The following is a 25,545-nucleotide window of genomic DNA, read 5'->3' on the forward strand; positions in this document are numbered from 1 at the left end:
TGCAGAAGAAGGACACCTTCAACTGCAACAAGAGTTGAAAATTAAAAACCTGACTTCTGATTTTAACCTCTGATGGGAAACAATTATAGGGAAGCCTTCAAATTAATTTACTCAGTTACCTCAGGTGATTGCTAAAGAGCCACATCCATGTGTTTATGCCATGTCAGAACACCTTCATTTGCGCCTCACACCCACCCATTAATAGGTTACTTTTCTGACTCCATTTCTTTAACCAAATCACTAACCATCTTGCCTTCTACCTGCTGGTTTCTGTTTTCTTTAATTTCCTCTGTCAAGCAAAATTGCTCTTCTTAAGACCTTCCCTGAAGTCTTCCTCCAAAAAGACCTTCTTGGACACATATCTCTGTGAAGCACCATGGAAATTATTGGATGCAACTTAAGTGCACTATATTCAAATGCAAGATGTGGCTATAATAATAAAGAAATGAGCCAGACAGTAATTACTAAACTCACATAAAAACCATAACATTTTAAGGTAACTCTGTCCTGAAAATAATGGCACAGGAAATGTATAAAGCCAATGACAGAACCACCTACCTCTGTGATATAGTCTGTATCTTTGATAAATCTCTCAAACTCTGCATTTGTAACTTCATACATATCCATATAGAATGGCTTAATGTGTGCCTTCCTGGCTGGGCCTTCTCCATCCTGAGGTATCCCAGGGTTGTTAGTTCCCATGGTGAACACTCCACCTGGTATCAGCACCATCTTAAATAAAAAGTCAATACATCACCAATCATGGCCAATGTTTGATCACAGTAAACTGATTATTGATCTGACTAAATTGATTAGGAATGGTCGACATCTTACTCAATTGGTAACACTGGACCACAATGATTTTGCTTCCTGAATACTTTTGGATGTGTTCTATGGATTTTGGGCTGCTGATCACCAAAATCACCTTAACATTTTCCTATCATGGACTGTTTTCAAGATATAACCTATTTCTGTGATTTCCTGTCATAATTTAAGTCTTCTTCAAGCATATAAAACCATGAAGTGCAACGTGTCGTTGAAAATTCATTTTCTGCATTCGCACTTGGACGTCTTCCCTGCTGATCTCGGTGCAGTCAGTGACAAACATGGTGAAAGGTTTCACCAGTACAAGCGATACAAGGACAAGTGGAATCCATCAATGCAGGCCAACTATTGTTAGACACTGACGCGAGAGGCATCAGATGCCGAGTACAAACGAAAATCAAAGGCAAAACATTTTAGGTCAGTTGAACTAACACAATGTGTCAGCAGCGTTATATGATTAAACATGCTAAATTCAATAAAAAATTAATTTAATGTTTCTGCAACTTCCTACGTGATACAGCAAATTTGTAATGATCTTTGCGTTCATCTTGAAATTGTCTATCGTAATCCTCAATTTTTATTCAGGATTAAAAAAAATATGATGGACGATTAAATATCAGAAGCTTTACTTAAAGCTGAATTTGCATTTAGCATTTCTCTCACTTAACTGGAAAAATACTAGATGCACAGTTTAATGCAACTCACTAATCATTTCAAAATACAAAAGGCCAGTGCCCTTGACCACTTGTCAAAAAGGCCTACGCCAACATAATGCAATAGCGAAATGTAACAATAAGGTTCTGGTTCTGTTTTATTTGGTATAACTATTTGTTCTTGCACTGTTATCCTTGACATGCTATTTATAATAAAATATTAACTGAAAACTATGATGTTCAGAACAGCACCAAACTCATTTTCTCTGCTAAAGACTGCATGTACAGTTTACAAAGGTATTGACCAAGTGAAATAAAGCACTTTATGTTTGATAAGATCAGGAAGGATAAATATTTAAAATGATAAGCTTACCATCTTGGCCAACAAAGAGATGGTCTTTAGTGAAGATTGTGAAAATGTAATATTGCTGAAATTCTAGATAATGTCATATATTAGTTGCAAGCTACTATCCCCTTTTAGCAATGACCCCCATTAAGAAAATGCAATTCAAGGATGTGAAAACCCTAAAAATGTCAAACTCTCATGCTCAAACAAAAAACTGGAAAGGCCAAGTTTGATTCTTTCGCAATAAGATATAAACTATTCTTCTGCGAGGTATATTCTAGTGAGTTTTAAAAGGTACATGACAAGAGTAAAACACACTTCCACCTTAACACACAGAAAACGATCATGATTCACACTGGAAATTAGCATTGCAACATCGCAATAATTCTTCTGCTTCAGCATGCAATTATACAATTTCCTTTCCAAGCATAAATCGATTTTGATCCTATTAATTTCTTGATCCAGGATATTACAAACATATCTGGTCTTAATGTGAACAAGAGCAATTGATTTTACCAAAGTACATGTTTCTATATATTCTCCCTCTTCCATAGTTCATGGGGCAAACTGACTGCTGGATTCGGAAACAGGGGAGGAAAGTTCATCTTATTTTACCTCTGCAAACAATTCTTGATCTAATTGGATACAAATGAAAAAAAAAATGGATAAATACAGAAAATATCAGAGAACTCTTATATTTCCAGATGACTTCCAATAAATTAATGCTCAAACCTGACAAACCCCTTTCTTGTCAAATAAAAACTAAAATATCTAAGAATGATTAAAAAATGTTTAAAAGAGTTTGAAGGATCTTGTGTTTACACAGTGGAACAGCGAATACCACAGAGAAATACACTGGCATAGTTAAGATGATAAGGAACAAAGGCATTGATACTGTTACAGTACATTATGAGTTGGGGCACAGTGAGGGCAGCTTCACCAAACTGAAGACAGACAATCAGCAAGATAGCATGAATGGTAGCACTGCAAATGGGTCTCAGGATCAATGTGGCACCCAGTTTGGGAACACTGCAGCTCAATTTTACATAATTACCTACAAAAGAGATGGAGTGATTGACTTGGAAAAGGAAATTATGTGACAGACCAATGTGAACAGCTTCCATCTTCCTACTATTTAGCGATGGAAAATCTCAGCAAATACAGCAATTAATGGTGGACTAATTACAAAGACAGCAGAGCAGTCTAGGGAGATGTGGGGAGGCAGATATCTTTCCTTTAGCTCAAGCTAGAAAGATATTGGAAATGAGATTTCTGAGTGCCAGAGTATCACTGAAGTTATAAATAGCCAATTAATTTTTTTTCTTGACAGAATCAGTAACATTTGGGAGAGGTTAAAGACAGCTCTAAACAATAAAAGTATAAATTTATATGCATACCTCAAAATTACATGGAATATTCTCTATGGAACTTTGGGAGGAAATATGGCAGAACATTCTTTTTTTGATGATTTGTTGCACAGAATCAAAAATTGGATAAATTCTATCTGGGTGTAAAAGGACCGAGCTTAATGACAAAATGGGATTCTTGTATTCCATATTTTACTCATCTTGAAATATATAATGCACTGATCCATAAGTCAATTTATGTTTCTGAAGCTTGTTCTTTCAGTAGGTTTTAAATTTTGTGATCTAGTGTCCTTTTTTCTCCCTCTGAGTAAATTTAAAAATGCTTTTCCTTATTAAGATTTTTTAAATTCCAATTGGCCCAAGATGGCAGCCTCAACCAAAGTGCTTTGTTGAACCTTTTGTTCAGATACTTTGCACTGCCTTAACTTGCATATTTTTCATCTGCAAGCATAATTCTTCTGGAGCTTCCCTCATTTTTATTGCCCTTGCAATAATTTATGGGGATATTTCTCTTCAGAGCAAAAAAAAAATTAGCAGACATTCAATAAGATGATTGAAAATTGAGTGCAATTTTGATTTGATAAGCAAAAAGACATTTCTTCCAGGAACAGAAGAGTCAGTAGCTTCAAGATGCAGATTTAGGATAATTGGTAAAGGAACCACCGAGGAATTGAGAAACAATAAAAAGCACAGCATAGCATCTGTGATCTGAAATCCATTTCATTTCAGAATGGTGATAGTAGTTTCAACAATAACCTTTCAAAGAAAAAAGCAATTGTTCAGTAAAAGGAATTTTGCAGAATTACTAGGAAGTCGTAAAGTGGATCTGGTGTAGGGATGCAGATTCAGTGGCTCTTGGAATAAGACATTTGAATTGCAAAGCAGGGGCATGTGCACAAGCTTAAATGACTGCTTTAGTAGACATGATATAAATATTTGCAACAGATAAACACACACATTTTAATTGACCACAAATAGGGTGTGGAAAGAAACCCTGGACACAATCTGGCTTCTGCACATATTCTGGAGCTGAAACAGATACACACAGTAGAACTTCTTCCACATGCATTCATCACTGGGGAGACCCAGCAGGGTAAAGTGAGCTGGGCAGAAAATTAGGGGCAGTACAGGTGGATGGAAGGGAAAGCAAGATGGTTGCTTGGTCAATAAAGGGTAGACAAGATAGCATGCAGACATTTGGGAAAAGTGGGAGAGGAAAGAATGGTCTGACAGCATTGGGAAAGAAGAGACAGCAAATAGGGATGATGGTTGAGTTAATAGCTCAAATTCTATAGTGGAATCACCATCTGGAGGGAGGTGTGAGCCAATGTGTGAAGGATAGTGTTCAATCTCTCAATGTTCACTAAGCAGCAGCACTATTCTTGTTTACAGTATTGATGAGCATGTTGGCATTTCCTTTTACAAGTACAGTGCTGCAAGTTCAGGAAGGATTAAGTTAGTGAGTTGGTCAAGTAGAACATTGGAAATCGTCAATTTCACACCATCTGCATGTGGTGCCCAGATGAAGAGAGGGCAAGCAGCCAAAAAAAGGTCAAGGCATTTTGAACATTGAGAATGGGAGAAGAGATCCAGTTCAGACATGAACTGACTGGAACTATTAACTGTTTTATTGCCATATCTGCCGGATTATTTAGAACCATAGAACACTACAGAATAGAAAACAGGCCCTCCAAGTCTGTGTGGAAACATCATTCCGCCAATCCCACTGACCTACGCCCATTCCATAAACCGAACACTACAGCACAAATAAAAGGCCTATTTTTAGTTTTGGTCTTGGATTTTTATGCAAGAGAAACTGGGCATGGATTTGATCTTTGTCAGGCTCCCCACGTTATTAAAACGTTCAAACTTGAAAGAACTGAGTAAAAATTACTCGATTTCCATTTTCGGTGCATCTACCAGGAAGGATTTAACACTAATTTAGAATCACGTGTTTTATGCAAGAACTTGATCAGAGCCAGAACGTACAAGCAGTCCTAAGTTGGATCATGTCTAACTCTACCTGATTAGTGGGTCTTTTTAAGTGTGGCCTGTGGTCCCGTGTGGTCTCTGCATTTTCAACATTGGCCTCCTTGGAATATTTGACGGCTGCCTGTTTGGCCAAAGAGATGCTGTCGCTCGGAGACCTGGGGAGAGAACTGGAGCGACTCCTGGAGCAACCGCAGCCAGAGGGGGACCCGGGACCATTCGTGACTTCGGATGACTGACCGAAGCCGAACGAAAAGGTGATGAGCACCGGGTAGAAATAGACCAGCAGGCGGACAGCCGAGGGCCGGGCGATGGGCACCGCCATGACTCTCCGATCACGTGATGAAGCAGCTGACATCAAACGGAGCCCGCGCCAATCAAACACGGCGGCTGCAGGTGGCTCGACAGACCAACCCGGAGCGATCATCCTGCTCCAGCATTCCAACCCTCAGTTCAGGTTAGACGGTCTCGTTGGTTATTCAACCTCTTCCGGTTATAGACCGTCATGTGAATAAACGAGCCAATCATACAGGTTGCTTTCGATATTTTTGCAACGAGCCGGGAGTATCTGCAAGAGTTCCCACTGGCTGCCAGCGTGGGTGTTCACCAAACCACAGTCCCACTACTTTGGAGGACTTAAACGTTGGCTGCGGCTAACCTCCTGCTTTTGCATCTTGCGGCAATTGCTGCGTTATTTTTGCTCTGTTTTAAAGGTTAGTTTTTAAAAAAAAATGTTGGTTCAATTGCGAATTATTAAATATATTCTGTTCATGCACCTTGTGCTGCATATCGGTTTTATCTGTCTTTCTTCCAGTGTCAGGGACCTCGTGCTCGGGCATCGTTTTTAAAATCAGTTACCCGACATATTTTAGAGAATTGACGTTTGATTGAAATGGCAATTATTTTGTGACTGTTTCATTAGAAATTATTCTTCTGCCCCTGAATGTAGCTATTTACATCGTGTCACAGAAAGTGTGTACAGAAATAGTTTTCACAAAATCGAATTGCAACATTTGACGCAATGATATAATTCATGAACTACGGTGGAGAATATGAACAATTAAAATAACTCCAGTGATTTGTAAGAATGCATGCAATTGTTAGTCTGAAAGGGTAATTAGATTCATATCAGGATTATTACAGTCCTCTCATTGTGTTCTGTTATCGGTCATGCGCTAAACTGAGATTCTTAAGTAACTTATGAGTGGTGTAAATGACAGATTTCAATTGCTTTTCTTCTTTGAAGTGTTTTTGGGGGTTGTAACACGAACTCTCACCTTTTTATCCTGGTGGGGTGGTTGCTGTATTTGAGTTAAGCGCTGGTCCTATTCGGGCTGGCTGAAAATTGGTTCTTTGGAGACTAGAATGTTATTAGAAGAATGTAGTCTCTCAGTATGTAGCAGAGCATCAAATCTTTATGGAAACAGGAGAAAAAAATCCTGTCAATTAGACTGAACGTGCATTGTATTTAACATTTGATTGTACATATTACTTTGAACAATAATAAACGCATGGAAATGCGGATAGTTGCATTAAATTTCTTTGTGTTGCTCGTAAATATTGATTGAGAAAACCGAATTGAACAATTAAATAATTTTGGCTTGAGTTATAGATAGGTTAGATAGGCTGGATCTTTCCTTCCTTGAGTGCAGGAGGCTGACGAAAACCTTGTATAGTTGAGGGGGTATAGATAAAGTAAATGTCTTTATCCGAGTGTAGATTATTCCAGATCTATGGAGAGGAAGGGCTTAGAAAGCTATGGATGAAATCCAGGCAACTGGGACTTACCCAGAATGACATAGCTAAATTGGGCCAAAGACCCTGCTCTGGATTCAATGGAAATGCCTAGGAAAGCCAAGATAATTGTTGCAGAATTTGGAGTATATTCTCCATTGTGTAATCCAGGCAAAATAGTTGTATGGAAAAAGGATGTCATTTGAGCTGTCACTTGGAGTACTTTGTTTTTCTGATAGACAGTTTAAAAAATTCTCTTTGGGAGGACCAAGATTTAATAAGTTGTCTGAATTAGCTGTCTGGGGCATGAGGGTGTCAGATACAGTGTGCACCAATGGGTCCTGCCACATGTTGCTTCTTTAGTTGGATGATCCTGGGTAATGATAACTAGAGGGCAGTGTTGAGGGAAATGTGCTCTCGTATTTCAAGACTGAGTGGATACTATGATGTGCAAAGCCACCAATAGTTATCTTTTGCACGTTGCTTCTCCCACTGATTGGCCTGATGTTCATCGAAGTGGGTGCCTGCGTTGTCATAACACTGCACCCAGATGGCTAACCTTTTGTGGAATTGATTGTAATGGTGGGGTCTCAAGCATTCATCAATGGACATACACGAGGACACGAACAAAGTATCTTTGGGGATGTCATGTTGACTCTCCTGGAGATGGAGAATCCCCATCAAACACACTTGTTAATTGAATTCGGGGAAGCCGTCAACACTCCAGGTGCAGTTAGTTGAATGCTCATTGATTGAGAGGACCTCCAGTTGTTGCGAGGAATATCACTTACTTTCAAAGCAGTGGGTAGTGGAAACGCTCAGCGGGTCAGGAAAAATATTTGGGAAGAGAAAGTACCAACGATGCAGGTGGAAGACCATTCGTCAGTAAATATTTTTCTGAACATATTGAAATTGTACCTCTGCAGAACTGAAAAGGCATTCTTTGGAGATGCTAGGGTGGGGGTGGTCACTCTGTGTCGGTGAGCTCACGACCGCCCATTTTCCCCAACACAAAGTTAATTAACGTTAAATTTCAGCCAATTTCTCCTTAACCTTAGAATATGAAAAGCTACTTGTATTTCTATTTGTAGTTGAAGTGGTAATTTTGCAGTCCTCAGTTCGCATGTTAACATCGTCGGTGTCACAGGCAGAAAGTTTGATACCTTGCGGAAACTTTTTTAAGAAGTGATCGACTTGCTTGGCGAGCCAGATCAAGAGCGTGTGTCGGCTGACGTCATAACGCTGATCACTCCGTCAAGCACCAGGAGGCGGGTTTAAAATTGCGCGCGCGGAGCCTGTTGGGAATTGTAATCCCTATTCGCCTGGTTTCGATTGCAAGCTGGCGATTAGGACTCCAATTCCCAGCGTGCACGTCGCGCGGAGGCAGATCGCTGATAGGCGAAGGCACCGCAACAGCAGTTGCTGGAGAGGGGCTGGCAAGAGAGTGGCGTTACCTAACGGGAATAAATCTTGCTGCAAAGAAAAGCGAGCATCCATGGATTTCTTCTACACTGCCTGAGTACTACAAGCATCTTGGGTTCCTCCTGCCTTCAGCTCTTAGCTTTAAGGTCAGTGATTTTTTTTGTAGCGTACTCTTGCTTGAACTTTACATAAACTTGAGAGTGGAGGAAAATGCAAGAAACTATTTCTTGGTTGTTATGCATCTGCCGTTTTTTTTAAAAGAATAAAGTTGTCGAACTTTCAACGGAAGCGAAACAAAATCCACACAAAAGATTAGCGAGCCAGTGTTTGAAACAATGTTTTAACTTTGCGGTCTGCAATGTTTTTATATTTTGCAACTTGTTTCTCTGCCTGGTAAAGCTAGTATCTACTACATCAACACACATAGCGGTCACAGTATGGAATGCAGCTTCTTTAACTTCCACCCCCTTCCTCTACAAACTCCCCACCCTGTCTCTTTTGGCCTTATCGCTTTCAATCTTGCTGGTCGCAACTGCTCATATATACGTTTTAAATTTGGAGAAATGTCTCTCTATTTTTGAAGATTGAGCTAATATTTTCTGGGTGGTGCGATTTCTCTGGCATTGGTTTAATTTGTCCATGCATTTGCACATCCCATCTTCACATGATAGAAACCTGTTTAGTTATTGGTTTTTAACGGTGGTCTTCAGTCTTGTGGTGGGAGAGCGACCGTTTCACACCGGGACTCTTGTGTTTGACTTCACAGCCGAAAGAAAGGGATGAGAGATGTCTGACAAAATGTCAAGTTTTCTTCATATTGGGGATATAGTCTCCTTGTACGCCGAAGGATCCGTCAATGGGTTCATCAGTACGTTAGGGTGAGTATGTTTCGACAGGCTTGTGTTCTTGACTCGCTGAACCAGTCGTCCTGCCCACTGGAGTGTACCTGACGGATTTGAGTGGGGTCTGGGTGGGTTTTTTCCAAAGCAAATTCGTTTTTATTTTAAGCAAAGACTGAAAGATTTGCTTCTCTTGTTGTGGAGGCAGTTTAAGAATTGTGTGTGTCATTCAAAGGAACCAACCATCCAGTTGTATCCTGCCTAATTCAGTAAATGGATTTGGATTATAATGCTATGAATTGACGTTATTAAATCGGCAAATGCAAATACTTTGTTCTCATTACTAAAGATGAGCAATGTTTGTTCAAATTGATCTTGACAAGTCAATTGGGAGCTTCAGGCACAAATGTCCTTTAAGAGTTTCACGGAGCAGATCTGGACTTGCCAATGTATTAGAGCTCAGTCAATGTTTGCACAGTAGGGCTCTGAAGTGCAATTAAATGTGTTGAGAGCTAATTATGATCTTCGCACTCCAGATGAATTAAAATGTTATCTTGCTGAAGGTCTCCTGGCAATTTTTCACCTATTTTAATTGGTTTTCTCTTGTAAACGCTACCTTCTCTGCAACTGAATTGTCCCAAGGAGGTTGACATGTTGCAAGTGGAATTCAATCTGAAAGTATTGTCTTTTCGCACCTCTGCTGAAAATGTGGGACTGTGGGAAAGCGTAACCCACTGAGAATTATGATATCCATAGTTATTAACCTTTCTTCTTTCTGCTACATCAGAAAATGAGTTAGCCATTGGCCCCCTTCTTCCTGTTTGAACCATAAAACACGACAGCACAGAAACAGGCTCTTTTGGCCCTTCTAGTCTGTGCCAAAACACTTGATTTGCCTAGTCCCACTGACCTGCAGCCCTCCATACCTCTCCCATCCATGTCCAAATTTTTCAATATTAAAATTGAACCTGCCATTCACCACTTCAGCTGACAGCTTGTTCTCCAATCACTGAGAACTTTCAACTGTGAGCCTCTTTCCTGCACTTGAAAGTGCTGACTCTCTTAAAATCTACAAGTGTAACTTTTTCTTTAATACACAGTAAAAAAAAAAAAAAAATCCCTGGTGTCTGGCACCTATGGAGATTGATAGATATTGGATATGCAAATTTTCCAGTTGTTTAAGATTCGCTCTTCTAATGCCCAACTAATATTACCTGCATTAAGAATAAACAATTTAAAATTAAAAAATATTATACTGTACTTGCACTGAACAAATTTCTCTTGCATGAATGTATAAACCTTAAAGAATTTTGCTTTATTTTTGTCACATTCTTTGAAAACATTTACCTGTCACTGCATCTCCACAGAGCTGCCCAAAAGTTTTTAGTAATTCCGTCTCTATCACTCCAAATTTCAAAGATTCTCTGCCCTCTTATTGTGAACGCTAAAATTGGATAGTCTAGCCAGGATAAATATCATCCCTCCTCTACCCCATCGAGCCCAAACAAAAGTTGGTATATTGCAATATCACTTCTCGTTCTTTAAAACTCAAGGATGTAGCCTCTGGATTAACCTACTTGTCTGACAAGCCCACTGTCCCAGGAGTCAACCTGGGAAACCTTTGCTCCATTCTGTCTATTGCAAGTAGATGCTTCATTAGGTAAGGAGGCCAAATCTGCACACAGTGTTCCAGTTTGTCTCCATAGATTTACAGTAAGATGTTTCTACTCAGTGTCTAGCTCCTCCTGCAGTGAAGACCAATGTACTTTTTGTTGATTCATGTGCTAAAGCACCCAGGTCTCTGAGAACTGACCCTTTAAGACTCCCTATTTCCCACCAAAATGGATGGTCTCTCTTTTTCCATAATCCATCTGCCATGTCCTTTCCCTTTCACTTTGTCTGTCTAAATCTCCATAATATATCTGCGCTCTAACAACACTGAAATGAGACCCATTCAGGCAACCTTGCATAAAATAAAAGCAGCAAATCTGTTCAGACATCAGGTGCTGCTATAGAACTAATAAATAAATTTGATGTATTGGGATGATAATCTTCTCGCAATTATGATCCAGTAAGATTACTCTGCAATTGGATACCACAGTTTAGTCTGGCTAACAATGGGGCACCAATTGTCCTCTGATGTGCTGGGAAAAGGGCGATCTTACAGCTCTAAAGGATCATGAGATTGAAAACAATGAATGTGATTGCCACCAGCAAAGCAATCTTTCAAGAAAAAAAAGTTTTGCTAACTGGCATCTTGTGTATTTCTTGCCCCACACAGGAGACCAAGCCTTCAACTTCCTTGCAAGAACTGTTGAAATATTCCTTCCAACCTCTCCAGCTCTTAAACTTTTAGAACAGCCTTTTAATTCCAAAATCATCATCTGAACTATGATTTGGGAACATCTGTTTGCTGACATTGAGTCAGTGTTTACAATGAAATGTGTTAGCAGAAAAATGGCATATGTGTGCCTGTCCTGTACATCATGCTCTCAGTTTGAGTTTCAGTATACTGTCATTCTAAAGAGTTGAATGCTCTAAGAACTGAAATAAACAGTATTCAAAGAAAGAAAGGTGGCCATAAAATGGAATGTCTTGATTGTTTAACTTTCTCTTTGTGTTTGTTTGAAAGCCTTGTGGATGACCGATGTGTGGTGCAACCAGATGCTGGAGACTTGAACAACCCACCCAAGAAGTTTAGAGGTGAGTAACCTTGTAGAAGTTCCAGGCTAATGGTCTTTAACAGTAACATGTTTAATATCAGGTGAATGCTGCTGGTTGGGAATTGACAAAATTGGATCAAATTTTGATTATTTTAAATTGAATCATGCAGTGTCCTACAGTTTTGGAATGATTTGTGCCTTTTTTGTTCTGTATTACATTTTTTTGATAATGGTATTGAGTTTTAAGGGGGGAGGGAGGAGGTCACAAACTATGGATATCTTTTGAGAATTGATTAAACTGTCATCACAATTAGATGAATATTCTTTGTTTTTTGTCAGCAAGTTGCATAACACTGTTGATTTGGTAAAGTTTGTACTATAACCACATTTCACTGAAGTGCATTTTTGTTTTGCTAAATCCATGTTAAGTGAAGTCTATTAATTTAAGGATTTGGGTCTTGTTTGTTCTGTATTTGGATTGTCAGTGACCTGGAGTAAATTGGTTAGATTAGCCAAGGTTGAACCCCAAGAAAACTTGGTGTTGGCAGCATTTAATATTGCAATATAAAGCACTTGTAGTATTGTACTCCTGATGCTTTCTCTTCTCCTTGCTTGCCTTCCCCATCCTCCTCTTTCATTGTGCACTTGGAGTAGTATTTTTGAGTAGGTTGTATTTTTATTGTTCATGTGGAAACTCATTTCCTTAATTAAATATCATGTGCAAGAGGCATGTTTAATCAGGATTTTGAAGTGTGTTGATAAGTGCAGCATTATTCATTTTTTGAATTATTTGTGGGCAAATAATTCAGGTGCTTGGTCATCCTGCTGCTCTTGCTATTGTTGCAAAGTCAATACAAATTAATTTTAAGTAGGTCACTTGATCTGCGCATATCAAGGTGTTTATTTGTATAATTGTAAGGTAAAACATCATGAGATGGGAATGTGTAGGGAGGTACCCTGTACAGGGCTGTAACAAGAAGGGGAGGTGTCCTTGTACTCCTGTTAGGTAAAACATCATGAGATGGGAATGTACAGGGCTGTAACAAGATGTGAATGCATCCTTGTACTTACAAGATAAGAGAGACATTGATGGATTGAGAGGCAGGAAGCTAGCAGGGAAAGGATAGCAACAGTTTTAGTCATTGGACAAGTAATGATATGATGATGTTCTAAGCACATATCCAAGGGTATAAAAAATCACCATTTTGCTGATAACGGCAGAATGCATTCTCCGACTAACATGGTTAGTCGCAAGTGTTACAATCCGGTAATAAAGAACAAAGAACCCTGATTTCGACTCAGCCTGGTGTTTGTCTCACTCATTCATGAACAAAGCAGACCTAACAAATCTTCAATATTTTCATTGAATTTGAAGTTCCAGAGTAAATAAGTATATATTAAAAGTCAAAAAGCAGTACATTACACTTGGATCATACCATATCAGTTCATCCAAAGTACCCCTCATTCTCAAATTATATTGCAGTAATATTTTATGATAAAAAGATCTAAACCCACTACCAAAAACGAAGCTGTTTGTCAAAGAAAAGAAAAAGAATTCCTTCTCAGTGATAAATGACCTTATTTGTCAACACTTCTGCATTCATATCAAATCAAATTCTGAAAATAATTCATAAAGGACCCCACAGTGTTTGAAAATTTAAATTCAAATCTGAAATTGAGCATTTAATCTTTAAATTTAAACATGACATGAAGTCACATAGCCATTGAGGATGAGTAATTGGAGCAAAATCCTTGTGATGAAATAATATCTGGACATCTCTTAGAGGTTGGTAGGATGATGGTTAATCAGCCTTTTATTTTTAAATACAAGAACAATACATAGAAAAGAACATTTTCCATTAAATGGAATACTAATGGTTCATTCAACCCAGTACCACATAGAAGACTTTGTCAAAATGTAGCCTGGCCAGACTACATTTAGCGTCCCCGTCAATTGCACACTATAGTCAAAGCAAACCCACATTGAAGTATCAGAGACAAAACAGGAGCTCATCTTAATCTAAGTGTTAGACTTTTGTCTGAGCACCATTCGGCAAAGAGTGGAGACTAAATATGCCCAAGGATGCGGCTTGAAGAGCGATGCATTTGAATAACTTCAAAAAAAAAAAAAAAAAAATTGGATCATGTTCTATATGAAAATTTGGAGGTGACATTTTCAATATATTAATCTCTAGGGAGTAGCTTCTCTTGGCACTCTGTACCATTTTTCCAGATCCTGAGAATATTTCAAGACCTTTTGTGTGTTAATCTGTGTTAAAACTGGTGCTTCTGTTGTGTGATTTTGGGTAATGAATCTCTTGTTTAAATGCTGAATTTTCATCAGAATGGCAATTGGAAGCCTGTTGGTTTGCACTGTATTCTATCTTTAGTATACAAGTATTTCTGCATCTGCTAGTGACAGAGGAACCACTCTAGAAGGATTGATATTTATTTGAATTTTTATTTGAAGTGGCTTTCAACAAGTTGAGTAGTTGAAGGTTCTTTTGAAATAATGTGAAATAGTGGAAGGGGCACTTTATTGGAAGCTTTATATAAAAGAAAATGGGTCTTAGACAGAAACATTGACTGGCTGTTTCTCTCGATGGATCCAGCCTGACCTGTTGAGTTCCTTCTGTTTGCTTAAGGTTGCATTTTTAAAATTTCTTTACAAATAGCAATGATTTGAAAATGTTGGATATTTGTTAGATGGGAGTTGATTTAGCTGTGTGAAGAACGTGAGTGTGGACAAGATGTTAAAGGGACTTGCTATGAAATTGTCTCTAATTCAACTGGGAGAATCCAGTAGACCTGAAAATGATTCACTTCAGCAGGAGTATAGAAATCAATTGGGGAAATGGTTTTCTTCATAAATACTCAGTTTTGATGGTTTTATTTATGGAATTTGTAATATGGAGTCAATTCAACTTAAATAAATCATTTATCCAGGAAAGTCATGAAATAAGAAATCGTTTAGCTGCACCAGTTCACCTTGTTTCCTGCTTGTGGCATAAAGTTAGTGGAGAGGAATGAGTTTAAAATGAAATCAAGAAGAATCAGAGCTCAGAAATATCAAGGGGGCGGAAAATACTGCTGGGTGTTGAATGTAGGCCACTAATAGAAATGTAGGGCATGTATAAATCATGAAATTAGAATGACATTTAACGTGGGTAATGTAATAATCAAGGGGGACTTTAATCTGCACAAACATGAGGCAAATTAAACTTTCAAGAAGAGTGCAGGGGATGAATTTATGCGCGTCACAAATAGCTTTCTAGGTCAATTTGTTCAAAATACAGAGTGGAGAGAGCCTAGTTTAGATGTCATATCATGGAATGAAAAAGGATTAATTAAAAATCTGGTTTATGATTTATTCTGTTAAGAATGATAACATTTTGAATAATGAGGGAAACCGAGTTCAGTCAAGCCAGTCTTAAGTTTAAGTAAAGGAAATTAATGAAGGCTCAAGATTTGTTCTCCCTAGAACAGTCTGGTCATAAAAGTATGATTGTAACCTAGCAATTATTTATTTTTTCCCAGAATTAACACCTTTTGCAAGTTGGTTTTGACCTTCTTTGTCTTGAAGAAAAATAACAGTAAAAATGGTTCATCCGTGGCTGTCAAGAAATCTTAAAGATAAGATCAGCTTTTTCCTTTGATCTAATGATGTTGCAAAAATTAGTGATCAATCTGAGGATTGCAGACGTTTCAGAATTTGTCAGAAGACTAGCATTGTTAAACAAAAGGAAGAGAAAATGTGAAAATGGATTAGCAAACACTCAAAACCAAATTGAAAGGGCATCTATCAATGTGTAATGAGGAAATGGTGAGAACAGGGTCAGTGCCAAGGGGGGGGAATCCACAGGCATTACCCCCAAACGAGCTATTGTGATCCCAAACACGCTCACAGCCATTCCCCACCTGCCCCCCCCCCCCCCACAAATGAGGTATTGTGACCCACAGCCTAGCATTGCAGCGGGATCAATGGCCGTCTTCATTAGCTACAATCTCCCACACAGTTGGAACTGCTCTTCCAGTACCAGGGAAACGTGCATGCCTGTCGCCTACAATGCATCATGGCAAGGTTGACGACACAAAGCAGAAGAGATCCCTGGTTTTGGGGGGGGGGGGGTGGGGTGGTGGTCATGGATGAGGACCATGGGGCGGGAAAGGTCTGTGCAGTGGCCTGCGGCATTGCATCCACAATGCGGTGCTGAAGGCCTGTCAAACCAGTCTCTGTCTCCACCCTGATGGAAGTTGTTCCCCTATGCTGCCTTCCTACCTGCCGCTTATTGGACAGGGACACGAAGGAGGTTCATGGTCAGCTGGTAGCTCTGTATTTTTTAGTTTGTGCTGTGTAGTGTGGGTGCACCATGGTTTGGAGGAATGTGGTTTTGTCTAATTTTATATGTACAGACAATGATAATGAAACTGAACTTGAATTGCAGTGCAAAAAAAAAAGAAAATCTTGTTTCTGGGACTGTTTATCGCAGTCCACCACACAATGCTAATGGGGATCATAGAAATCCTCGCACCCGCTCTGAAGCGTACACCTCGGACAGCTGGGACCCTGTGTATGCCCCAGAGCTCCTGAAGGAGACTCTCAGGCATGCGCAGGGCAACAACACCACCCCCCCCACCCCCTCCTGAGTGAGTTTTTGAAGGTCAGATTGTGCCCCCTCCTTCTGCTGCAATTACCCTAGCCTCTGCTAAGACTTGTTCTGGGGATGACTCTGGGTGAGTAACTTGAGCTAGAGCTGCCTTGCAGTCCAAGGCAGGAGAAATTGTATTGGGAAATGACAAATTGAATTAGTGTTTTGTCCATCTCTGTGGAAAGTAGACACCAAGAATGCCTTCTGGAAATGGAAGATATAAATTGGAGTAAATAAATTGAAAGACATTGCCATTAGTAAAAGACGTGTATTGGCAAAATTGGTAGGGCTGGATGGCAGGAAATTCCTCTTGTGCTGAGCTGCATTCTAAGATCTTGAGGGAGGTAGCTATGGATTCCATGGGTACATGTGCTCTTGGGTAATTCCATCGATTGAGAACGTGTTGTGCAAATTGGAAGGGAGCAAACATAACAGCACTGCAATGGGAGCAGGATATTTGAAAAATATTATAGGACAGCCAGCATAAATTTGTGAAAGAAGTCATTTTGACAAATCTGCCAATTGATTTTTATATTATTACCAGCCCAACAAAGCAAACTGATAGGTGTGTTCTTGAATTTTGAGAAAACCATTGTATAAAGTGACACAAATTGTCCCCTGTTGAACAAACTTGCATGACAAGGATTTGGTGGTCATATACTGATGTGGATCGAGGATTGGTAAACTCTCAAAACTGTGACAATGAGCAGATCACTTTCTCGTTGGGAAACTAGGGCCATTGGCATTTTTGTGGGGGTCCCAGTTTTTGCAATTTAGGGTAATGACTGGAGAAAACCATGAAGTGGAATATTTTGAAGTTTGCTGCAGATGGTAAATTAGGCCCAGATTGGGCTGTAAGGAGGATGTCAAGGTTGTATAAACTGGGCAAAAATGCACCAAATAGAATTGGAATTTATTGTCACGAACATGCCACCAAATTTGTTGTTTTTGCAGCAGTATCATGTGCAAATATTGCTATAAATTTATTCTAAAAATAAATAAATTAGTGCAAGAAGAGGAAGTGAGGTAGTGTCTGTGATTCATTTTCCATTCCCAAATCTAATGATGCAGGGGAAGAAGGTGTTTTTGTACTGTTTGTCTTCAGTCTCCTGCACCTCCTTCTTCCTGATGGTAGCAGTCTGAGGAGGGCATGGCCTGCATGGTATAGGTCCTTGAGGATAGAGGCTGGCTCTTGTAGATGGAAATTGCAAATATAATGTGAGGTCATACATCTTGATGTTTTAAAACAAAGTATTTCAAATAGTGCCTTGTTGAAAGTTGCTCAGAGGGTGAGGAATCAATGAATACTGGTTCAGCAAGGAAATAGGAAAGCAAATGGTATTTTGGCCTTGAATTTTGTACTTGAGTGCTTTTGAATGGAGATGTTTTGAACCAATCACCCAGATCCCAAACTAAACTGCACCTGACACATTGCATCCAGGCTCCTTTCTCCAGCGAAAGGAAGATGTATTTGTGATTTTGAAGAAATGCCCTGAGGTTAATCAGATTGATTCCTGCATGGCAGGTAAGACACAGGAGAAGAAATTAAACAGATGAGACCTGTGTCCTCCAGTTCAGAAGAATGAAGGTGATCTTATTGAAACTTGTAAGATTCTTAAGTGTCACTAATGCCCAGCCAAGCCTTCTGTTTCCCCTGGCGGGGATGAATAGAACAAAGGTTCATATTTTCAAAATAACAGTCAGACACTTTGGAAGGGAGAAATTTCTTCAATCAGAGCACGGTGAACCTTTGGATGTGTATTTGTGGAGACTAGGGTGCTGAGTATATTTGAGGCAGAAATTTGGAATACAAAATAAGTGCAGGTAGGTGGCAACTAATTAAAAGTCAGCCATGGCTTTATTAAATGGCAGAAATAGACTGAGATGAATGATCTCTATGTGTTCCTTTTTTGCTTCCTATATTTTTTAATCCTAATTCCAACAACCAATAATTTAATGAACCACAATTCAAGTTAGAAAGAACACAGACCTCTCATTAGTGCTGATATTTGCAGTATCTTGTTCAGTGTAATTATAGATGCCAAATGTTTCCACTTGAAATTTGAATGTCAATGTAATTTGTTTGACATGCATATGAAAAATCTAGATGAGAATGTAGTTTGCATGTTGGTCAGAATCTTGGTCAACTGGGAAAGGGCAAAAGAATAGGAGATAGAATTTCACTCTGAAAAATGTGAAGTGAATCTAAAGTTTGTATCTTTTGACTGGAACAGTTCATTCTATTGGCTGTTTACCTACTAAGTTCCTTAACTAACAAGTTGATAGACTTGCAAGGTATGAACCACCTTGATAGTTTATAGATAGACTCTCTCAATAATTTGATTTTTGTGTTTCTTCCCATTACAGGTATGTATGTACATAGATATGGACCTGAGCCAGCAGTGGTCCAATTGTCTTGATGTAGACAATGTCTCCTAACCCCTGGAATTTTATCATTTTGTGTTGGTTACCAACATGGTTTCTCACTCTGTCCTTTCTTGACCTCTTGCCTCTCAAATGGAGAATATGCTGACATCTTTGCATGAAATGAACACTACTTTGTCCCGACTGACACTCTTTAACTTCTCGGCGTGCTTTCCCAAATGATACTCTGTGCATTGGTGTCTACATCAATCTGCAGGCACAGGATGAAACCTGCTTTTGTTTTGTTTATCTCTTATCAGTTCCAGGCAAATGTTCATATCTGCACAGGGACATCTTTTGAAACTGCTGAAACCTTGATGGCTTTGAAGCAACTTGTTGGCACTTTCAGGAGGTTTCAGATGCTGTTAAACTTTAACCCATAGTTGCATTAAATTTGCAAGGCAACTCCAGCCTTCTAGTTCTTTTACTGATTGATGAGACCTCATTTACATTCCCACTTGTGTGCATATAATGGAGAAAAGATGTACATTCGCAAAGGAAAAGGTTAAGTGATTTATAATTAAAAAAAAATCTTGTTATTGTATAAACTTAGTTATTTAGCCTTCTGGCTAAATTAACCTACAACCCCTATGTGTTTGAAGGGTGGGAGAAAACAGGAGTACCTGGAGGAAATCCTCGCAGCCACGGAAAACGTACAAACTCCTTACAGACAGCCACGGATACGAACCTGGGTTACTAGTGCTGTTATAGTGTTGCACTAACTGTGCCTTCCTTTCATCCCTTTGATCTGTCCTGTCAATTATTGAGGTCGTGGATGACCTGCCACCTCACCAAATGTTTTCAAATTCTGTTCAGTTGAGCTTCACACCAACAATCAACCAACCAGCTGTTTGTTGATTGAGTTGCAAGCACCTTCCACTGCATCGATGGCATTTCATTTAAATTTTGTTTCACAGTGACTCTCAACGCAAGTTTACATTGAAACCACTTTGTTTTTGCTGATGTCTTCATGGTGGAAAGTAGTAGTTACTGAGATCCTTTTAGTTTGTGTGAATAAAGTAATGATGGACACTGTCAGACTTGAAACTGGTTTGTGGGTCCTGTGAGCATGCAAGTCAGATACCACTTGGAGTGGAACACCACGATGGATTGCTCCCACCTTCCAGGTTTGCTTGCTTCGTTGAGAACGTGAGCTTCCTTGGGTTTGCAAATCAGGAATCTGATGAAGTTGTCACACCATGTGCCCCTCAAATTGTTAGTTATATTGCTTTTAAAGAAATTATTTTTGATCATATAGGATTGAGTCCGAGGATTCCACACAGTTGCTCCTTTATCACTTTGTCTGGACAAGGCACAACATGGTTTATTTCTGTGATTAGCAAATGGATTAATTCCTTGTTTACTTTAAAGGAGTGACTTTTCAGGATTCAGTAGCATATTTCAAATTAACTTTTCTATTATTGTAAAGAAGGTGCATCTCCAATAACAATATATTGTCATCGAATTACATCAATGGCCCATTGATCACTTGAGCAACTCCTATAATGTGTTCAACCTGGATGCAGCTGGTTTGGATGTTTCCTGCTTCTCAATTCTAAATGTCACTGAATCCTTGCAGTCTCTATGGATTGCTGCTCTTTAAACTTTCCATTTGTACATGAGGTGCAAGAAGTAGCATGCTGTGGTGAGAAATAAAAGCTGCAATTCTGTCTGTGGGTGTTATTGGTGTTCACTTACTTGAACAATTGACTTGAGAGATTTTCTTTAATTATAGTCTTTGCAACTCCACAAGATCATTATTTCTGCAATCAATTAACACTGTATATTGCCCTTGAAAGGAATTTTGAAGCTCAACAGTTCTTGCTCCTTGAAAAGGAATAGTAGATTATAAGATGATCCAACTTCTTGCTATAATTAATTGTTCCAAGTTCTTGCACTGTCATCACAGTAGAGGGTGACAAGTCAACTTGTTCTTTTTTGTTGTTCATCTCATTGGTTGCCTGGGAAATGAAGCTAAAATGGATTCAGTGAATTTGTTTTTATCAAAGTGAATTAATGAGGATCTGAGCTTCAAAATAATGGAGGATAAACTCTCTGTTCAAGACCAATTAGCTGGATGACTGGTGAAGCTCCAATTAATAATTAACCTCTTGAGCAGCTGTTTGTTTTAGAAAGTCCAATTACTCATGACCTACCACTGTCTGATATTTCTTGCATTTTTTTTTAGTGAGAGGATGTAATCTTGGACGATGCTCTTAGAAACTTGGATTCTATTTGCATTCTTAAAGATTATGGATTCAAAACCTAAGCCTTCTATTATTGATTATCTGCACATTAGCATACAACATCAATTACTGATCTGGAGCATGATTTAGGTTAACTTTCATTTATAAATGTATTTTATTCCTGTTTGAGGAGACGTTTTTAATTCTTTTTTAAAAATATTTTAAGATTATAAATATCACCAACATAAAAATAATTACAACTAAATACATTAATTTTTATATATCCCAACCTCCCAACTAATACCCTCCCAACTACAAAGAAAGAAAAAGGAGATCATTATTTAATATTAAAATTTTATAACTTAAAAGCATCTTGGCTGCAGGAGCAGAGACATCCACTGGAGCGGACCAAGACCTCACATTTTAACATCAGTGGTTTTCAAGTAAGGACTCCAAACTTTAAAAAAAAAAGTATAGTTATCTCTCAAATTATATGTAATCTTTTCTAAAGGAATCCAGGCTTTCATTTCATTATTGCCATCTTTTCATCCCTAAATTTAAATCCGATTTCCATGTAATAGCTAAACACTTTTTAGAAACTGCCAATGACGAGTCCAAAAATTCATTTTGATAAATATTTAATTTCAATCTTAAAGCTGTTGATTTAATATCTCCTAATAAAAACAGCATTGGATCAAAAGGTACATTTATTTTTAATATCTGTTCTAAAAGTAATTTAATTTGCAACCAAAAACTTTTAACCTTGGGACAAGTCCATGTCTAGTGGGGTGGGGGAAAGAATCCTACCTCTTGACCACATCTAAAACATATCTGAAGGTGAAAAATTTTCATCAAATACAATTGATGTACGTTATAGATTACTGCAGTATAATTTTTTTATGAAGACCTAGATCTCCAGTCATTTTCATTGATCTTTCTATCTAAATCCACTTTCCATTTCATTCTAGATTTATGGAGATCAGGTTTAGGCAATTTATTTGGTAACAAATTGTACATTTCAGAAATAGACTTTTTCAAATCCTCTTTAGTAAGTAATAATTCTAACAAAGACCGTTTTAAATCATGACCTAATTGTTCTCATAAATTTTTTTCTAACTTGATAAACTTCAAATTTCTTCAAATACTTTTTTGTTATCTTGCAGTTAAAGAATAAAAATTTCACAGTTTCAAAACAGTTTTCAACTTTTTAAATTCCCTTTTGATTCCAAACTTTCAGGAATTGATTACAGTAAAAGAAAGAGTTTATTCTGATACAAAGGTGTTTCCACCTGTCTAATAATCAATTTTATTCCATAATTACGTTTTTAATTCTTAACAGATTAAAATTTCCTATTAGCTCGATAAAGTCAACTACCAATTCAGAGTAGAACAGTATGATGTGACTTTCTACTGTAAATCATAGATGCAGGAAAACCAAATTAAAACATAAATATTTGGACGTATTCAGCAAGTTGGACAAAATCTCTGGACAGGGCAAACAGAATTTCAATATTATTTTATTGTCATGTAATAAAAGTGAAATGTGATATAGCATGAAATTTTCTTTAGCCTGCTGTACAGCAGACAAAGATTTGACATCAGCAGAAATTTCCCAGTGCCACTTAGTCAGAGAGCAGCAAGAGTTGCTGAGTGTCCATGAATTCGCCTCCAGCTTTCCCATAGCCTTCAATTCAAACCATGTGCATTATAGGAACACCAATATCCTTGAGCGTAAAGCCATCTGAAAGGTAGTGAATGCAGCCCAAGGCATCATGCAGCAAAATCCTCCCCACTATTGAGTACATCTACAGGGAGTGTTGCCATCGGAGAGCAGCAACTATCATCAAAGACTCTCACGACCCAGCATGCGCTGTTTTTGCTGCTGCCATCAGGAAAGAGGTCTAGGTGCCACAAGACTCACACCAAAAGTTTCAGGAACAGCTGCTACCCCTCTACCATCAGACTCCTCAACAACAAGCTTAGAGACTCAATTAAGGACTCTTGTGCAATTTATTGATTTTGTTCTTCCTGTATTGCACAGTTTATTAAAATTTGTTATGTTTACAGTTCTTTGTTTACATGCTTTATGCTGTGTAGTTTTTTTTTGCACTATCAATTAGTGATGATTCTTCCTCGCCCACAGGACAAAAGGAATCTCAGGGTTGTATGTGATGTCATCTGTGTACTGACAATAAATCTGAAATCAGCAATCCAAGCTCTGGATGAAAACTTCTGACATTATCAGGAAGCCACCAGCACTCTTGGCACCTTTTTGCATCTCTGTTCTAATATCTGGTACCCCTTCAGCCATTCCACAGCCTCGTGTGAGTCACTTGACCACAGTGACCTACAGCCTGCATTTGTTCCTCACCTCTAGTCACCAACAGCTTGCCACCTGTGTGTTCTTCAGCCTTGGAGCCCCCTGCTGGTCTTCCACTGTCCTGTGGTTCATATCCTTTGCTTCTCCTCAAATAAGGGGTGGTCTCCTCATTTTCTTGGTGCCCTGTGCCGGTCCTCTGCTTCCTTGGACTTGTGCAGCCCATCGTGGTTGCTTCAAATCATAAGTGGTGCAATCTTAGGCCCAGACTCTGCGGTCACTGGATTTTAAAATCAACCACAGGCCATTTTGAAACCTGTACTGGTCCAACAGCAGTTGGACCCCATGGAGGAGTGCAGTGTCTCTGCTCGACGTGGGTCCACACAACTACAGCAGCTCTGGCAGTGCTACCATTAATCACAATCAATAAACTTTGTTTTGCTTTCCATAGACATTGCCCAACTTGAGTATTTCCAGCATTTTCTGTTTTAATTTGGAATTTTGATTGTTTAGCTTTTGCTTTTTAAATGTTCTTTGCTCATGGATAGCCTCTCATGAAATGTGTGTCTGAATGTGTATTTCAATATGTAAAGATGTTTCATGGTAACGATCCTTTTCATTTTGGGGCAGGCCTCTTTTCTAAGTGTCTTGTGCTACTGATCTTCCAGATGTGAGAGATGAGCAAAACCGAGACCATTTTTATTCTTGCATAAAATATCAGCAGTTTGAATCCAAAATTTCAGCTAACACTTTGGTGTCTTTTAAGGCAACATTTGCATTTTGTAACATAGTCCATTTCTTGGATAATTCCTTAAAATAGAACTCCCTTGATGCCATCTTGAAAAGGGACAAGAGTTATCATTGATTGTGAAGACAATTTGTCTACCTCCATCAACCTTCTGCCAATGGATCATCATGAGTTTTTTTGGAACTGGTTTGCATAAATTAGAATCTGCATTTCTGGTTACATTTGCATTTCACTTGACACAATTATTTTCCTTAGTTCATTGAACTCAAAATTTAAAAGTTCAAATTTGTCAGAGTACATGCATGTTATCACATACAATTCTGATTCTTTTTCCTGTGGCTCAGCAAAACCAGGACAGCCCAGTTAACATAGCAGTTAGTGAACGCTATTGAAGTGCCAGTGACCTGAGTTTGAATCTGTAGTGACTTTTTTAAAAAAACTGCTCAGAGGCTTAGTGGGCTCTTTACTTTGATGCATTTGAATAAATTCATAACTAAGTCCAGATGCATTTTAAGCTGTTTATTAGTGAGCACAAAAGGACTTGTAATGTGGTAACATCCATGAACTTAGTAATGATAATGCCCTTGCTAATGTGACTAACAGTAATGGTCAACAGAAAATATTGGAGCCTTACTCATCCTCCCTGTCTCTCTCGCCATACCAGTCAACATGGGCGAACTACTCTACAACCCCGCAAACCTCCTGTGCGTGCGCCAACCACAGAAGTGAATAGTGTATGTGTACTGAAAGAAACACGCAGTGTATGAACCCCAGGACACCACCGATGCCTGCAGCCAAACTAGCAACAATAAACAACACCTTGTGCTCTTCCACTGGCCTCAAATAATAATCAAATATAGTAAATTCCTATATTATGTAGATCTTCTTTCTTAAGGCCAGAGGTTACCGGCACATAGGGCTGAAAAAGAGTGATCTTTAGCACTACTCTGGACCAGTATAGGTTGTAATCTGTGTAGTGGGCAAAGGGCAAGGTCCAAAAAGTTCCTCTGTCTCCTGTAGAAAGTAGACTTTGTTGATGGGTCTATTCAGAAAACCAGCTTTGGTTTTGGTCTGAATGACGTACAAGTCCCTTTTTGTCCAGAATGGTCTTCAACAATTTTCCGATTAGCCTGGAGTTTTGAGGCACTGAATCATTCACGATGTCTCCTGGTGTGAAGTTGCGTCTGATGTTAGACTATTTCTGTTGTTCCTGCATTTGGGTAAGATATTCTTTAATCCATCTTTTCCAGAACAAGTCTTGCATATACTGAACTTGCCTTCACTTGCGACGAGCAGATGTCTTCCTCCTGAAACTGCCCTGGTGGCATAGATGGCACATTCTTAAGGAGCAGAAGGTGGTTTGGGGCAAGTGCTTCAAGGTCA

The 25,545-nt window shown here is 38.8% G+C and overlaps 2 protein-coding genes across 15 annotated transcripts in view; one reads left to right on the plus strand and one right to left on the minus strand.

Moving 5' to 3' along the window:
- sumf1 (sulfatase modifying factor 1) overlaps positions 1–5,633 on the minus strand; it is a 117,207-nt gene extending 111,574 nt beyond the window's left edge. For 2 of the 7 annotated variants that reach the window (XM_069936922.1, XM_069936926.1), the window contains exons 1-2: positions 5,215–5,629; positions 559–732 (exon numbers count right to left, since the gene is read on the minus strand). In XM_069936922.1, coding sequence (XP_069793023.1) covers positions 559–732; positions 5,215–5,607 — 567 coding nt within the window. In that variant the 5' untranslated portion in view covers positions 5,608–5,629. Of the gene's footprint in view, positions 1–558; positions 733–5,214 lie in introns of all 7 variants that reach the window. The other 5 variants (XM_069936923.1, XM_069936925.1, XM_069936921.1 and 2 more) reach the window with 4 other exon arrangements.
- A 4-nt stretch (positions 5,634–5,637) lies between these two features.
- The window catches only part of itpr1b (inositol 1,4,5-trisphosphate receptor, type 1b), a 571,367-nt gene continuing 551,459 nt past the window's right edge, over positions 5,638–25,545 (plus strand). For 4 of the 8 annotated variants that reach the window (XM_069936913.1, XM_069936916.1, XM_069936915.1 and 1 more), the window contains exons 1-3: positions 5,693–5,893; positions 9,103–9,214; positions 11,808–11,878. In XM_069936913.1, coding sequence (XP_069793014.1) covers positions 9,123–9,214; positions 11,808–11,878 — 163 coding nt within the window. In that variant the 5' untranslated portion in view covers positions 5,693–5,893; positions 9,103–9,122. Of the gene's footprint in view, positions 5,894–8,277; positions 8,483–9,102; positions 9,215–11,807; positions 11,879–25,545 lie in introns of those variants that run through there. The other 4 variants (XM_069936917.1, XM_069936918.1, XM_069936919.1 and 1 more) reach the window with 3 other exon arrangements.

Source organism: Narcine bancroftii, chromosome 5, assembly GCF_036971445.1.
Source record: "Narcine bancroftii isolate sNarBan1 chromosome 5, sNarBan1.hap1, whole genome shotgun sequence".
Lineage (NCBI taxonomy): Eukaryota > Metazoa > Chordata > Chondrichthyes > Torpediniformes > Narcinidae > Narcine > Narcine bancroftii.